Here is a 17,219-nt window from a genome sequence, read left to right as displayed (position 1 = left end):
GCGCGCCAGGAGCCGCAGGAGCAGCCGAGGAGCCGCGGCCAGCGCGCAGTGACCTTGGCCCAGAGGTAACCGAGCGGGCGGGCTCCGCGCCCCTCCGCGCCCCCGCCCCGCGCCTCCCGCCGCGGAGCCGCGGCCCCGCTCCCGCCGGGCCCCCGGGCGGCGCCGCCGCTGTCCGCGGTGCTGGAGGGAGCTGCGGGCGCCGCGCCGGGCTGCCCGCGGGGAGCCGAGCCGGGGCGGTGCGGTGCGCCCGGCCTTTGGCCGCCCGGAGCCGCGCAAACCCCGCGGGCGCTGCGGGGGCAGCGCGGGCCGGAGCGCGGACGGGGGCAGCCAAGCCCGAAGGCGAGGGGACTCGGGGGCTGGGGAGGGCTCGTGGGGCTAGCGCTCGGAGTAGGGCTCGGCGGCTCTCCGGGCTCTCCGCATCCGCCGGTGTGGTCTGTAGATGGAGCACATTCTTACACCTGCGTGCAAAGCCGGAGCTACGGCATGATCCGAGCTCTTGCTCAGTGCAGCTCCCGTGTGACCCGGGGGAGGGCGGGGAGGAGACGGGGCTGGCAGGGAGCCGGTGTTTGGCGGTAAAGTGCGATGAAAGTAGGTGAAAGCAACCGGAACAGTGTTCTGGCTTGGTTCTTCATTTTCCCTCGTCACCTGCTCCCCTGCCCCGCCGTATGTACGAGCACAGATGGGCTGGTGAATGACAGGGAGGTTCAAAGCGTCTGGTTTGCTTTTCGTGCGTTTGGCTGTTGTGAAAGTTGCTCCGACCCGAGCAGCGAGCGGAGGGCACTGCTGAATGCCCGTCACGGGCCGAGTCAGTCCTCCCAAAACTGGCCTGGAAGGTGCAGAGCGTCCCTTGGTGAGCCCCGTGCAGGGGAGGGAGAGGCGCTTCGTGAGGAGGCGTCTGTGTGATGTGGTGGTTAGCGGTGTGGCAGGGAGCTGCTCCCTGTGACAATTCATTAACGTTTAAATTAGATCAACACCTTACATCCATAATTTACCGGCAAAAGAGAGTAATGACAGTAAATGGCGAATTAGGAGCTTCGCTCCTGTGTAAATATCTGTTGGAGTGAGAGCATACGCTGATTTTGATAACGTGTTGGTAGAAAGTCAGGTCCATTAATCATCAGGGAAGCGAGGAGACCTGAGGCGATGCCCTATTGAAACCACTTTTACCTTTTACAGTGCAGCATCCAAAAGCGGATCAAATTTGTGGGACATGGCACAAGGAAATAATTATGGGCAAAGCAGCAATGGGGTGGCTGATGAATCCCCAAACATGCTGGTGTACAGAAAGGTAAGCCTTTGTATTTTTCAGAAGCTGAGGAAGGTGAAGTCCTGGACTTTTTTGCCTAGCAAGTGAAGCCATTATTTTTGTTTCTCTCCAATTTCTTGAATAGAGAAATTACTGTATCTGTTGAATGGTTTGAAATGGTAAAATTTGCACACGTCAACATTGCATCTTGTTCAGAAGCAGCTGCTTTTCAATTTGAGATACTTGATGTATTTCAGTCACTTTCTGCATTGATACATATGATATGTGATGGTGGTGATGTGCCAGAGACTGGACCATGTTTTGAGCTCAAGTGTTCGCTTTAGAAGTTTTTTTTGTAAAAAGATTTCCTATGTATTAAAGCTAAATATTAACTGTACAATACAGTGTTTCTGTCTTGTGCAGAGAAGTCAGAACCCTTAATTTATTTCATATGAGGGGAAAAACTGATTAAAGATTTCACTTATCTCTGATTGCCACAAGTCAAAACCTCCCAAAACCATACACTTTAGAATTTTTCTCTGGTAAGGCTTCTAGTGTAGTTATTCTTACAACACCAATACACTAAATTTCCAGGTATTGAACTCTAATAGTGAGGCTTATTTAGTGATTATGCTTTAATTTAAGTGAGAGTAAATGCTCGGAGATTTATTTTGCATTATGTGGTTTTTTTTTTTTTTTTAAGTCTGAATTGCATCTAAGAAAAAAGAATAACAATATAAATTCCAATAATAGTGGAGAAAAAACAATTTTGCTGTTGTAAATTGAAATAAGTAATTATACAACTGCTTGTTTATTCTTAGAACACAGTGCTTCTTAACTTGTTTGTGGTTGTTTTTACCAGGTGGAAAAAAATCAATACTTTACTTTGTTAGAGGCATTGACTTTTCCCCTTACAAGTTAACTGTAATAGAAAACATCTGATATATAATCAGTTTAGTCTTTGCGGTGAACTGAAGTATAAACAGTAACTGTGGTAAGTGTTCTTTTCCCAGAAATTAAAAAATAGTCTCAAATTGAAGTCTGATGCATGCTTTTTTGTCTTCATGTTTTCAGATACATTGCTGATTTCACTTAGTTTGTTGTATCTGCTGTTTTGTGAAGTTAGGTTCCTTTTTACATTAGTGAATGTGGTTATCCTTCTACAAATGCACATCTAGGAAAATATAGGGTTACCTTGCCATTAACAGCACAGGTGTGTTTCAAAAGGCAATTGCATACATGAAAATATGCTGTACATATGAAAAGCAATATACCAGATCTTATATTGTTCATTATAGGTTTTTGATCTTTCTAAACAGAATCTTTCCACATTTGCCATTTACTTCAATGCTGGCAAAAAGGTCTTTTCTCCACTTATTTAGGACACAGAGGGACAACACACAGAAACTGTTTTTCTCTTCCTTTGGTGAGTTTGGTAAAATTTGTGACCTATGGTGTTTTGTATGACTTCATGCCAGAATTTATCATGGCCTCAGGGCAGCTTCACCTCTGAGCAGCATCCAGATGGAATGAACAGCTGAGAGAAGTGACAAGAGTCCTGGTGGTGCACAGGAGATTTGAAAATGAGGAGTGGGAATAGGACACACCACCTCAGGTGTATGCTCAGCAAATCAAGACATCAAACACTTCTTTTGTTCTCTGTGATACATCTGCAAAGGGATTATATGAATTTGTGTCCTTCAGTGCAGCAGTGGTCCTTCCCTTGCTGTCACTAAGTCACTAAGAGCACAAGTTGTGCTCTGAGTATTAAACTTTGAAAAATACTGACCTTCTACAGCATTGCCTGCTCTATTTGTTTGTGGGGTGTTTTTTTACCTATTTATTTTTGTAGCACAGTGAATTAAAGATAATTTCAGATTATGCACACTGTGTATAGTAGGGAGAGAAAGCTGAGTAGCTCTTCCTTTGGCAGTACTCAAGAAACAGGCAACAAAATAATAGATAGCTTTTCAAAAAGTTGTCTGCCTTTCCTTGAAATAAGATATTGGTGTAAGCAAACATGTTCTAAATTCTGGGTCTGGAACATAAAAAGAGGATAGTCAAGTGGAAATCATATCACTTTAGAGTATATCATCTCTGAGTATAATTCTTTAATAGGAACAACTAAATCACAGGATTCCTTGTAATACATTTGAAAACACAACACTTCTCTCTCTGTCTGTCATTGTGTTGGGAATGAAAGCACTGTATGAACAAAGAACTAGATCTGACAGCTTCATGAAGGACTCTCTTTTTTGGCCAACTGGAAACGTATGAACAGTTTTTAGAAAAAATATAAACATGCTACTGGCTGGGTTCAGTCAGAACTGAATTTGAAGTCTTATATTTTAAATAATGTTGTCAAAATGCACAAAGGTGGAAATGCTTTCTTCCAGTAGTTTATACATGAACAGATGGAAAATCACACATTTTGTGATACCTGTACTGGCAAAGAGTAGATGGGATATCTCTTACTTACGTTAACGGAGAGTTAAAATTTGGCTGTGCTGTGAAGACTGTTATTTTGGCTATAAACCACAATTTTGTAATCTGGTAATTCTTCCAGTCTGTCTAACTTCCAGACACAATCTGAACGAAATGTGTTCCTATCTACATGGAGTTACAGCCCTGTATTGCCTAAATCCTGATTCTGTCAGGAGCATTGTATAAAAAATTTTGTACAGAATCAAGTCTTAGTGTTTTCAAATTTGGTTTTTAAGGCTTAATTGTTTCAAACTCTTGGCAAAAAAAGGCTGGTTTTCTATTTTTTAAAATGCATTTGTTTTTTGATTAGTTGCTTATTTGAAGAATTGAACAATTGATAATCAAATTATAATCTCAAGTAATATAGAGAGTAGATAGTATCTTATTCTCATAGTAGCTTTTATTCCTAGCTGAACAGTGGTTTCATTACATTTTGCTTTCAAAAAGGAATTAAAAAAAATCAGCATAGGATAATTCAGTATTCAATACACACATAACTAAGAATAACTTGAATCTGGAAAAGACAGCAGCACTGATAAATAGTTCCCTATATAATTTTTACTCTGCCTTTTAAGATGCTTAAAAGGCAGAGTAAAAATTATATAGGGAACTATTTACACTTGTGTCAGTGTTTTTATGCCTTGGGGAATAATTTTTATTTTAATAGGATGTCAGCTGCATTATTCTTTTTGTCTATCAGCCTAATTATAAAGTAATGACATGTGACACATCATTGGCACTGACATACCTTAGAAAAAGTCCTGAATTTTTCTGCTGGTAGCCCGAGGCAAATATGAAAAATGTAAAACCCCTCCTTTCATTTCTTCTCTGACAGAGTCCATTCTAGTCAGCAATTAAAAGAGATAAGAGACTGAAATCCCTAGTATTTTAACATCACAAATTGCTCATGCAGAAATCTCAAATTTTGGCAACACTAACTTGCTGCAGCAAGCTAGGTCTTAGGGAAGAAACTTCCCTAAGATGTAGTAGAGTAGTGGAAGGCCCATACTGTGGAGTTTTTCTAAGTTTCAGAGCCTGACCAGCCTTTTCTTTTTTTTTAAATAGTTTTAAATCTCTGCGCACAATTAAAATAATGAGAATTTCCTGTTAGGAACTTCTGTTTTAGACCTACTACTGGTCTTGCTAAACCGTTCTTTATCTTTCTGGTCTGTGCTTTGCTTACTTTTTCAGTCAAACATATGCTCCAACAATTAGGAGTCCTGATTTGCAAGTTTAATGGTTATTGTATTGCTGCCTGAACTGATTTCATTTGAGAGCTGATAGCTTTATTTTGTAGCAAAAAGATTATCCTTGTTTGATAGGTAATATTCTTGTGGCTGAGATTTTGGCTCTCTACCTTCCTCACTGCCCCAACTATTAAAATAGCTTTTGCCAAGTCTGATTAAAATCACTGACAGTGGGGCTTTTATAATGTAATAAAGATAATGAGGTGTTTGTTCTGTTTCTGTGACAGTGGTGGAAGGTCATATATGTCAGTACTCATGTATAACAAGGGCTGACTTTGTAATCTCAAACTCCTCAGTTTATCATGATCTGATATTCTCCATAGAAACCATGCCTCCAAAGCCTGATACTTTCCAATGTTGGTGCAAACGGGCAATAGCTGCAGGAACAACATCTGAGGAAACAGAGACACCATCTTTAATAACCATTCTCCATCTCTGCTTCCACCAGAGATGACTTCCAGTGTAGACTGCAGATAGTGCTGTGTTCTCATGTGGCCTTTGTTAACTGCTCCCTGAAAAGATTGCTGGAAAAAAATGATATCATGGATAACTGTGTTCCGTAGAGCCTGCAAGACTAAGGAGGGACATTTTAGGTGGATTTTTCTGAGTGCCATCACTCACTTTGAGAAGAGCAGAATTACTCTGGTACTACATGCTTCTGAATATGCCATGACATTCTATGAGGGCATCTTATTTGTTACTAATTTGGAAAATTCAGAGTGCTCTAAGGTATTAGAGATAAATTGTGTGGGGTGGGGTTTTTTTTTGTGTATGTGTGTGTGGTTTTTCCTAGTGTGTTTATAAATTTAAAAAAAAAATATTAAATTACACTCTAGATTATGCTGTTTCTTCTTCTGAGAAGAAGAGTGGCACTGGTATGAGTCTGGTTGATGGTCTTGGTGTTATTCCAACACTCATCATTATAGAATTGGTGGGGAAGGATCTGCATTTGTGAACCTTGGGAATTCCTGCTGTAGGAAGAAAAGAGTTTATGTTCCTACCCAATAAGTTATGAGGAAGTTGTATCCTGGAATAGCTGGTTGATAGTGAAGTAAGATTTTACACAGGGAAATTTAGGGAATGGGGACTTAATAGAGATGGACAGAATAGTTGCTCGATGCTGTGGAGTGCCTTTTGTTCTCCTATATGCTCTCACCCTCATGTTTTGTATCTGTCCTCTGTGCAGATTCACTTGGCTGTTTCCTCTCCTGGAATGGTTATAGTCAGTGCTAAGTGTAGCATGTATCTAAATTTTGTCATAATTTGTGATAAAAGCAGTATAAAGGATTTGATTGTCTTCACAACTGTATAGAATGACTGAAAATCCCAAGGAAACTTGATTAAAAAATGCATGTGAGTCTGCAGGTGGCTAGATCAGTGAGAGGGGCACTTGTCCTGTTTCGGTGCTTCCTGCTGGTATTTTCCATCCTTTCTGTTCTCCTCTTCCTTCCACTAGGTGTAGAAATACATCAAGTGATACTGCAGTGAGAGGTTTACTGCTGCTTACTGTTCTGAGCTTGATGTGCTCACATCACTGGCATTACTGTCAAATGCAAAAACCCCACAGCATTCTGTGCCACCATGGTAATTCCTTTCTTCATCCCACATGTGCCGTCTGAAAAATGTATGTGCCTGTTTTGATTGTACATTGTCATTTTCAGTTCCTCTGCTACTTTCCTTTGAAGCAGTCTACATTTGTAGCTATGGAAACAATGATGCTATTGAGAGTGGCGTGCAATATTGAGGCAGAAATTGTTTGTTTTGGAGTTTTGTTTTCTTTCAGTTCAGGCTTAAAACATTCTTTGTGGACTGCAGAAATTTTATAGTAACTCTATCATATCATAATATTTGACAGGTCCCCACCAAAGCTGATAAGAACTATACTGGTAAACACAATAAAATACTTCCATGTACATACAACTTTTTAAAATACGCTACTGCTTCAAAACTTTTCTGTCAGGGCTGTGGAAGGGTAAGCAGTGCAGGTATATAGTAATTATAGGGTGTGAACAACAGCTGCTTTTCAGCTATGACTCTAAAAAACAAAGCTTTTGTGAAAGAGATACAAAGAATTATTCTCTGTTTTGCAGATGGGTAAACTGGGATGCAATAGTGACATGCCAGAGCAGAGTAGAAGCTAAAAATCCTTTTATTTTTGGTAAAAAAAGGAGCAAACTATTTTCTACAGAAGAGGGAGCATAGAGCTAAGACTGCAAAATACTACCTGGAACTACCTGGAATGGCATCCATTACTCTTGCCTTTTCCCCCTGCCTCTTCTTGTAATTTTTTGATTTTTTAATTTTTTTTTTTTTTATGGAAACAGATTTCAGTAGTAGGGCAAGAAAAAACTGAATTTTAATAGTGTTAATACGAACCTTACCAAAGTGCATAAGGGAAGAAAACTTTGAGGGTGGGCTTAGTACTAGTGGAGATGGACCACTTCAGAAAAATATCTTCAGCTCAAATTTTGAGATGATGATGCATTGAAGAAAAAGTGCAATTTCCCCTGGTGAAGAGATCAGCTGAGAACTTTGATTTTTGGCGAGAGATTGCCACCAGCTACAACTGAAAACTGAAGACAAAAAAGGTTGAGCTAGTTTTAAAAATACATGTTGGTTATAAGAGTAACTGGAATAGATACAGTGGGAATGAGGCTGGCTGGGAAGCCATGGGCAGCATTGGAGCAGAACGGTCTGAGGAGCAGAGTTGGGAGCTGCAGTTTCATTTGGCACCTGAGAACAGCCTGGGTTAGTGCAGGAGAGCAGCCTGGCCAAGAAATAGAGCTGTAGGAGTAGGCATAGGAGCATCTCATAAATTCATTGCAACTGCCAGGGGAAGCTTTTACTAGATAACTTATGGAATTCTTAACTGACATGAATGGGACTGTGGCATTTGGACTATTTGGCCTCCAAAAATCTGGGGCTGGTTTTGTACTTGTGTGTGTATTTATCTGTGTTTGAAAGCTTCCTTTTTCAGATGCTGCTGTGGATCTTTCTCAGTTTGTAACACTCAGTGTGTCTTTGAGAAGACAGTTTTGTGGGCTTAGTTTCAGAGAAACTGCCTTGTCTGTGAAGGTGGTCAGGGCATCACAAAGCCAGTGACATCACTCTTGCTTACTCTTACAGTTATTGCCTTCTTACTGTTATTCCCTCAAATATACTTCTGGCTAAAAGTTTATTGCTGATGATTAGAAACTGGAAAGATGACATAATGTATATTTTATCCATATTTTTCCAATGAAGAGGCCTATTTTTCAAGATTTTTATAGTTTCACTATTTTTACTCGAGGACATCTCTATAGCTGTTAAATGAAACTGAAGTCTATTGGTGTCATTCAAACAAGAAATCCATTTGGGGAAGGCTCTAAGAATTTATCATGTAGTATTCATATCAAACATGTGCTGGTTTGAATCTGAAAAACCTCAATCAAGAGCCAAATAAGCACCAAGAACCATCTGGATGGAAATTTATCCATTGCAGTGAAATGATCATTCTCCTGGCATTCATGTACTGTTTTAACCCAAACTCAGTAAAATGGGAATTTTGAAGCTGTATTAGCTCTTCTGTGTCACTTCTGCTGGAGTTGTGTGTTTGCTTTCTTGCTCTGACCTGTGCTGAATCCTGTTTACTAATGGAGTGTGAAGTTCTAGGGAGATTGTGCCACAGAGAAAGAGGTAGCAAGCACAGAGGATCTCTTCACAATGCTGTTTGGATGTACAAGGATTATCTAGCTGAAAGTGAAAACTGCTCCCTGTAACATCAAAGGAATTTTTTGTCTCTTCCACTTATTCTTGGTGATGAAGATGGTTATATAATGTGATTGTACATGTGTGTATATGCATATCCTCCCAGCCATGCAGAGTCCTGCTGCCCTAAGACCTATTGATTATTGATTCATTATTGATTAGAGATGACCAAATAGTTGTATTAAAAATGTATAGTATTTGTATTTAAATATTGAATAGTTTTTTTACTATGCTTCATGTATGTGACATAACACTATTGTATATTGTCTCCCATGTTATGAAAATGAATTGCACTGAAACATGTCAATTAGCTGTTTAAAAGCACCCTTAATTCTGATGGAAAGCTACAGTTTTTCTGATTTCCTTTGGTACCAGGATGAATAAGCAGTTTACTGAATGTTTTTTGAAATACATATTAATGCTTCTTAACACCTACACTTTTCTGAACTAGAAACTGCAAGAAGTATTAATCTTCTGTGAACTAGATTCTGCCCTCGGATGTAGATTCATGGCATCTGTTGATATCAGCAGGAGCCATATAATTGCATTTGATGTAGAATCAATATCAAAAAGAAGAATGACAAAGCTTAATAATAACCCTCAAAATTACAGAAACTTTAGTCAAGTATTTTACAGTAAGAATTGTCTTTATGTTATATACTTCTGTCTGTATGAAGGAGAAAATACAGAACATTTTGTAGCTGTACTGCAAACCCCCTGATATTAGAATATTTAGTGCTGCAGGCATGAGTCCAAAATTGTGAAAAATGATGGCTTCTTTGTAATGTAAAAGTTGATATATGAATGCTATTGTAAATGTAAAAGTTAATATATGAATGCTATTGTATGGGGCTATACTAAAGTTTTTGTATGTGTAGAGTGGTTTGTTTTAGCTGCGCAAAATAGGTGGTCTGTGGTATAATTAAACAAGTCTTAGTGAAATTTTGTAAAGATCTGTTTGCTCTGTGTAGAGTACCTTAAGTTTATCTAAGTACTACATTAGGTGGTAAAGTGCTACAGTTACAGGTATGCAGTTTTAGACAACCAGAATGCTATAAACAAGAGTTCTGTACGGCTGTTCACAGCATTACTAGTTTTCAAATGTCTCAGTTTCTTTAAGAGTTACTAAGCAACAAAAATTTTCATTCAAGTCACTAGGAGCTAAAGGTTTTTAGTGCCCTTTCATAAATCATGTCTGTGACTTGGTGGAGTCATCACACTACCTGCCTGAAATATCTCGATTCTGGCTCCTGTGAACTGGAGGGTGTATCAGTGTCCGTCACAGTATAGGAGCCATACTAATGCCCATTAAAGTTAATGCATTGGTTTGGTTTCCAGAAGTGAGAAGAAATACCATTGGTTTGCTTAACAGATGAATAGCTGATACAATGTCTTATCTGTGCTCATTTCTGAAAATCTGCACCACAAGAAGAGTACTTCTGCTATAGGAAAATCTTTTTCAGAGTTTAAGCAATGTGTTGCTCTAGAGACAGTTGTGCCCTGAAGCACTTAAATTTGTTTGGAAAGGAAAAAAGTTGTTCTGATCTTGCTTTCTCTTCCACTCCACTTCTATAGCATTTTTTTTGGATGTTGACGTTCATATTCAGCAGATTACTGAACACACTGTTCTGTCCTCAGTATAAGTATTGAGGTAGTGTTTGTATCTTGTTTTGAGGTACATTCAGAAGAAAAGCCTGTGGAAATGTTCTATTTATGAAGCTGTATTTGAATTTATCTGTGATGTATTTGTGGCTGTCATGCCATCAGCCTTTCAACAGACACTGTGACGCACAGCTGGTGACGCAAGCCACAGCCAATGCTTGTTGTCTCTGGGATTATTTTGCTTTACATTTGTTTTGCTCCAGAAGTTGAGGACTAACTTTGATTACAAGTTACTGGACTTGACAATAATTTCCAATTCTATATTCCAAAGTTTAGGAACTCTCAGCTATAAATTACAGAAAATAAGACATGCTGTTGTGCAGGGCAAAGCTCAGGGCATTCACTGGCCATCTTTTTATAATATGTATATAAATTTAATTTAAATGCATGGAATATTTATACATCTTCCTTCCCTTTCAAACAGAAATTGTACCTTTGTGTTCTGTGAAATAATTTATTTCAATAGATCATTGTATGGGGTTTATTCTTGGTTTCTTTTGGCAGTATTAAAGGATATGGAGTACGGTCAAGGACAGAATGCTGAGTGTGAGGCATGGAGAGAAAAAATTTAAAATTGCATCCTTCTGTCACTCGCAATACACTGTATTTATGAGAGCTACACCACCAATTTCTCCGGCTGGGGAATATGGCAAGACAATCAGGGATGACCAGGACCGCCAGAATTCTGCTGGTGCTTCAAGAAGCTGGAGCTTCACTAGGTGGTGCTCTTCCTCCTGGGTAGGGAGCACACATCCCCCAGGGATGCTGAGAGGGGTTCTCTTGAGGAAACAATGAATGCTGGTCTCATAAAGAGGTCTTCCATGCTAGATGTTGATCTTGGTGCCACTTGCCTGATCAAATTGTTGATCAAGTCTTTTGACAGTGGTTTTAGTTCATTAATCCTTGTTCTGCAGTTTCCAGGGTGGGAAGTCTCCACTGTCACCATGTGTTCGTCAGTCTAAACATTGCTGTTAATTGTCTGCACTCGTGTTACACATGGGAGGCTGCTGGGCTTAGCATTCTGTTGGCAAGCTGAAAGGATATTTTTTGTGCATAAGATTTTCAATCTAAATATAAAATAAGAAGCGCTGAAGTGATTTGGGGAGATCAGTCAGGAAAGGCTGAGACTAGGTAATTTTTTATTTTTTCCCTCGATGCATGGAATGGTCTTCTAAAAAGTATTTGAGGATCACCAAAATAGAACTGAAATTTGCTACAAATTCAGTCAATCACATGATTTGGTCCATATGTCAGTGATTTTATTTTTTATCTTGACAGGTCTTAGCAAGAAGAAATATGTTTCTGTATGTTCTCACTTTTCTCCCAAATCCCACCTCTTTAACCTTTGCATATAATCCATATAGACGTGGTAAATGGATTTTAGTCAAATAGGCCATGGCTGATATGAATATATTAGCATCAGTTTAAGTTATAGCTATGTGGTTGGTTGCATTGATAATTTGGTCCTATTCTTTTTCAAAGCTATCTTGATTAGTATTTACAAGATGGACTGTTTCTGTGCGTATGTATTAGCCACTTAGAATTCAGAATGTTACTAGAAATGCATTGTTACTTATCCTGGGCACATCTTTGAATGTCTCAAACCTGTAGTAGATGCAGTTAAGGGTAAAGGTGCCTCCTTTTTTTTTTTTTTTAGCCATGTTCTTTCCTATTTACCTTGTAGGAGTAGAGGTGGATTTTTGCCTTATTTATGTGGCACTAAGTGCAGAGTAACTGCTGTTCTCACTAAAGTTATTAAGGTTAATTCCTTAAAAAGTAGTACCACAAGCTTTCTCTGTTTGTGAAGTGCTACTACAGAAGTTGTTGCACTCTGGGGCTCTGGTGATCGTGTACTAGAAGTGTAAATTCCAGCTTTTCTTGTTTTCCGCTGAACTAGGCTACATTGTACAATGAATTAGATGAAACATTAAAAAATATAATATTTTCCACTTTCCCTTCAAAGAAAATGAATTTAATGATGACTTTTAAATTGCTTGGTCCTTCTCCAGGCTAAATAAGTTCTTGCAATTGATATATCCATTGTAACATGGACTACTAATGCCGTGAATGATATCTGACAAGTGAGAATAAAGGACATAATAGTCAGTAGCCAGCATAGCACCTTTTTCCTGGAAATGGATGGAGTCTTGAGGACATAATCTGCATTAGAACACAGTGGCAAAACAGTGTCAGAGAGTGTATTATACTAGAATTCAGCAGTATCCATACTCTCTGCAAAGGCTAGGGTGATTTGTGATCAGTGCTCTGTTACATCTCTGTCCTAATGTCAGATCTCAGCTGATCACGTCCCTGTAGGGCTGAAAGTGTGAGAAGTTGTCTAGGTTGTGCTGCTGAGTGGTTTTGAATAAACCACTCCATATTAAGTGAGCTGAAAGACACATAGACACTTTGTGCTTGACTCTGGATACAGATTAAAAAAGGTGGGTATTATTTTAAGTAATATGTGAAAAAGCATTTATCTTAAAAGTAAATGACCCCTTTCAATTTCTCTAAAAAATTGGAACAACAGAAAATCTTGATTTGTGCAGTGCTTTAAAAACTGTAAACTCCTCATGGCTGCAGAATTCTTGTAATGATACCAGAATGCTCTTTGCTTAAGAGCAAGGAGTTAGTTCAAAAATTGGGTAGTGGAAACATGGAATGAATAATTGTTCTTCTGTCATGTTTGAAAAAATGCTGGTTATTCTCTACCTCTCTTTCCCATTTTCAATTTGGAGATAATTGAAGTGGATTATGAAGGCACACTGATAATAACATTGTGGTTTTGAACATTGTACAGTATAGTGATGGCAGGTTTGCAATAACTATTATTTCCTTATTTTTCTGATACACCTTTTTCCAGTTGTGATTCCACTGTGATTAATTATGGATCCAAACTTTGGCTTTGGTGAAGTGATTTTGTTTCCCTTTTGAGTTAGGTTTCATCAGCCTGGAAAACTTTGTCTGTCTCCCAGAGGAGTATAAGTGGAAACACAGTGGCTAAATCTCCACATGGTGTGCTTATAATATGCTTTCTAGAGTTATTGCTTCTGTTCCTTTACCTACTTCTGATTCTTCAGTAAGTGATGACAGAGGAAAGGAGATGTACATGACTTGTGGTACAGGCCCATCTGTGAAGACCAGATGGCATATTTAAAAAATTTTCCAATGATTTGGTTATTTTCCCTTCCATTTCCTGTAAATTGTCTAGGGGAAACTCGTGTGCTGAAAGAAGCAAGAATGATGGAAGTGCTGACCTTTATTGACAGAATGGCATTTTATGCTTTATAACCACTGCATCCTAATCTCACTCTGTAATGTCTCTAAGTGCTGTGTTCAAGTGCTTGTGTTTCTATGGAAGTCAAGCACATGGGTGTTGGGTTTTTTGTTTGTTTGGGGTTTTTTTTGTTTGGTTTTTTCTTGTTTGGTTTTTTCTCTTTGTTTTTTTTTTTTAAATTCATGCCACTAAAAACCCAGAGGGTATCTGTAACTGATGTGTGGAGCCATGTTTGTGAGATTTTGCTTTTCAGGAATTTAAAGCTAGTCAGAACACTGAATAGGTGTCATAGTGAGTGACTAATCCACGCTCCATTTACCCCGAGGTTTAATTTTTGTAATATACACTTTAATTGTATCTTTCAGCAGTATATCCTAACATTCATGGTGCTGAAGCAGGCTTTCTATTTACATTCATAGGGAAAGAGTGAGTCTAATGTGGATAGTGATGATTTGAATGAACCTATGCAGCTTCATACACAGTATTCCCATGAAACATGATTATACCTTCAAATCAAGTGGTTTGTTTGTTTCTTTTGCTTGGCAGTTGCAGTTGATTTGTGAATTTTTGGTGGTGTAGTTTTGTTTGCTTCTTGTTTGTTTTCACTGAGGTTGATGTTATTGACTTCTGTGCCATTGCCAGCAGGATGCAATTCCCCAAACTCTGTGTAAGCATGTGTACCCATGTAGGGTATTCTGGTATTCTATTTTTGCTTAAGTTGTGCTCTGGAATGATTAGCTTTGCCAATGACATAAAATATTTTCCTCACTCTGGATTAGTGTCCAGTTTCAGTTTCACTTTTCATAAACTTTTGTAAAATAACATTAAGAACACCTTATTATGTCACTTCTAAAATCCATGATGCTAAACCAATGTATTTGTCAAAAACATCTTTACGTCTCAGAAGCTGTGAGTTTTTTTGATTATAAGAGCAACTTATAACACTAAAATCAATATCCCTTTAAATAGTTTTTTTAGAATATTGCTGTGTGCTAGTGAGGTTGAGTCATGGTCCTAGACACTGCATGATGCTATGTTGGGTTTAGTGCAGTTTCTGGCTGTGACCGAGAGACATACATGACAAATTACAGTTTGAGGCTGATCAAGATTTTCCTTCTGCAATCACAAAAACTTTTATGAGCCATTGGACATCAATTTTTGCAACTTTAGTTATATTTTCAGTGCTTCAGTTCAGTATAGAAATCTAATAAATCCTTAATTTGCATGATTTTATTGCCCTGAAATTTAAACCATGTTCCCTGAGCAAGGGACCAAATTAAACACGACATACGGTTGATGTGGACTAAAAAAATGCAGCTTATATACAGAGGCATGGTTTATTTCTTAGTCTAATTAAAGTATTAACATCCTAATCAGAGTTTTTATTTGACCCATTGTAATATTTACACAGACTCTCAATTTTTTAATCCCAATTATCCTATTGTTCTTGATATCAAAAAGTTTTCAAGCTAAAACTCAAACATGAGCTGTTTAGTATCCATTACTTTCTCTGGTGTTAGGCTCTTTAGGGCCCTAGGGTCAATAATGCCAAGTTGTCTTCAAGAAGGGTGGTGAAGGAACTGCATCTTGATAGTATAAAGTTTGATGGTAAGTATTTCTTCCTCATAGCTCTTGGATCTGCTTGTATTTCTTGTTTTGTGTTTGCTAACATGATCATATTTCTTGCTCTTTATTTGTTGCTTCCCAAGTTCTGTTTTGTGTTTGAGTTTTACTATATAGGTTTTGTTTTACCCAGCTACTAAGTCTGGATTCCTCAAACAGGAATTTGACAATATATGATTTGTGTTTTTAGTCCTGGAGCCCAGGTGTCAGCCTATACCAGTACCAGCAAAAATGTCTACTATCATCTGCTGCTTGAACTTTTGGGGATTTCTGTAAAAAGACCCCTACATTTCTTTAACAACATTCAATCTTCTTTGACATAAGTAACAATTTACTAGGACATCCTTGTATTAGGGTTACTGAATTGTTCACAGTTGTACAAAAACAATGATGCAATATTTAGTGATACACGTAGATATAATGTTTTGGTAATTGATCATTGTTAATTTTGTTGGTGTATTGCCAAAAGTCCCTCATAACAGTTTTCACTAAAGAAGACAAGTTAGTCTGGTTGCAAATACAATAGCCTTTAAAGTGTCTGAATTTTTGCCTTTTCTGAAGTAAAGAGCCACAGTATTTGTCTTCTAGATCTTACATGGTCTACAATCTGTGGAACAGAGCCTACCCTTTATACATTACCAGTAAAACTGAGGTAAATATGACAGATCAAATCCATAGCTGTTATCCAAAAATAGTCACTTGTGCAGACTTAGACTCTCAGTGAGTGTAATCTAAGAGGCCCTATTGAAAACCATGACCTTTAGCAAACAAGTGATTATTACCCCTGTTTCCACTCAAGTCTTATAACTGATGCCTGACTTTGCAGCAGTTTGAACTTTGCAATCATCTTAAATGAATGCAGGAGAAAGACCTTATTAAATGAAAAAGCAGAAGTAGAATGATTTTGGACATAATTTGAACATCCTCTCAGATTAATGACATTTACAGTATTAATCAGAGACCCTGAAAATCAGAGTTGTTGATGCCCAGAATAATTGAAGCATCTCAGCTGACAATGTTTATGCTCTTGAACTCGATATACATGAAAGGCAATTTATTTGCATATAGCTTCTCTTGTTTCCAAGTGCACTCTGTCATCATTGACTATTTTTAAGAAAGGCTAAGAATTCAGTTTCCATTGTGAGGGTACAAAAATATGTATTTTTTTATATTAATCAAGCAATATTGCTCTGAAAGCTACAACTCCGTAAATCAAGTAACAATTGCAAGTGATATTTATAGAAGCTCTGTTAGAACCATATGTCTTCTCAACCACTGCAGCCAATGACTCCTGTTTGTTACTTTTTAAGCAAGAAAGTCTCTCTGAGCTTATTTTAATAATAGTCTGCAAGGGCCTTTTTCAGTTTTGGCTGTTCATATTTTTTCCTATCTTGAAGTGCTCACCAGACGTTGTAGTTCATCTGAACAGAGTCTTTGATTGTCAGTGCTTCACTAATATGGCAAGAGAAAAATGCCTTTTATCTCACAGCCTGACAAATTGATTTTTTCCTGCAGGGTACTGTTGGATCTTACAGCTTAAAAGTGCTCCAGTAATGTTCCAGATATATTTCCATTTGCTGTTCCTTAAATGGGATTTGCAGTTTCTGAATTTTGCCTTTTTTGGAGACTCTTTGAAAGCAATGAGACTTTTTTAATACACAAAAAGGTGAGGAGAATGTTCTATACATTATTTCATGACTAACTTCAACCACACTCCCTCAAAGGAGATGTATTTATTTTCTTTCACTTTTGAAATACTTTGAATTCAAATTTTAAAATGAAGTTTCAAGGTTGCACGAAGTTTTGAAATTGTTTCTATTATGTTAGTTCATTTTTCAAATGTTTTCATTTTAGAGGAATGATTGGGTAATTGAAACTAAGCTGTACACTTGTGATTTTCCTTTGAAATACATACTCTTATCAGTGCAGGTGT

The 17,219-nt window shown here is 38.2% G+C and overlaps 1 protein-coding gene across 6 annotated transcripts in view; it reads left to right on the top strand.

Annotated features, from left to right (window-relative positions):
- The window catches only part of RGS7 (regulator of G protein signaling 7), a 228,220-nt gene that overhangs the window by 62 nt on the left and 210,939 nt on the right, over positions 1-17,219 (top strand). For all 6 annotated transcript variants that reach the window (XM_054280489.1, XM_054280490.1, XM_054280491.1 and 3 more), the window contains exons 1-2: positions 1-65; positions 1,177-1,288. The exon at positions 1-65 is cut by the window's left edge. In XM_054280489.1, the coding sequence (XP_054136464.1) occupies positions 1,211-1,288 (78 nt within the window). In that variant the 5' untranslated portion in view covers positions 1-65; positions 1,177-1,210. The remainder of the gene's footprint in view (positions 66-1,176; positions 1,289-17,219) is intronic.

Source organism: Melozone crissalis, unplaced genomic scaffold (genome assembly GCF_028551555.1).
Source record: "Melozone crissalis strain CALT ecotype California unplaced genomic scaffold, PUWL_Pcris_2 ptg000027l_1, whole genome shotgun sequence".
NCBI lineage: Eukaryota > Metazoa > Chordata > Aves > Passeriformes > Passerellidae > Melozone > Melozone crissalis.
Note: the sequence above shows the minus strand (reverse complement) of the source record. Positions and strands in the feature narration are given on the sequence as shown.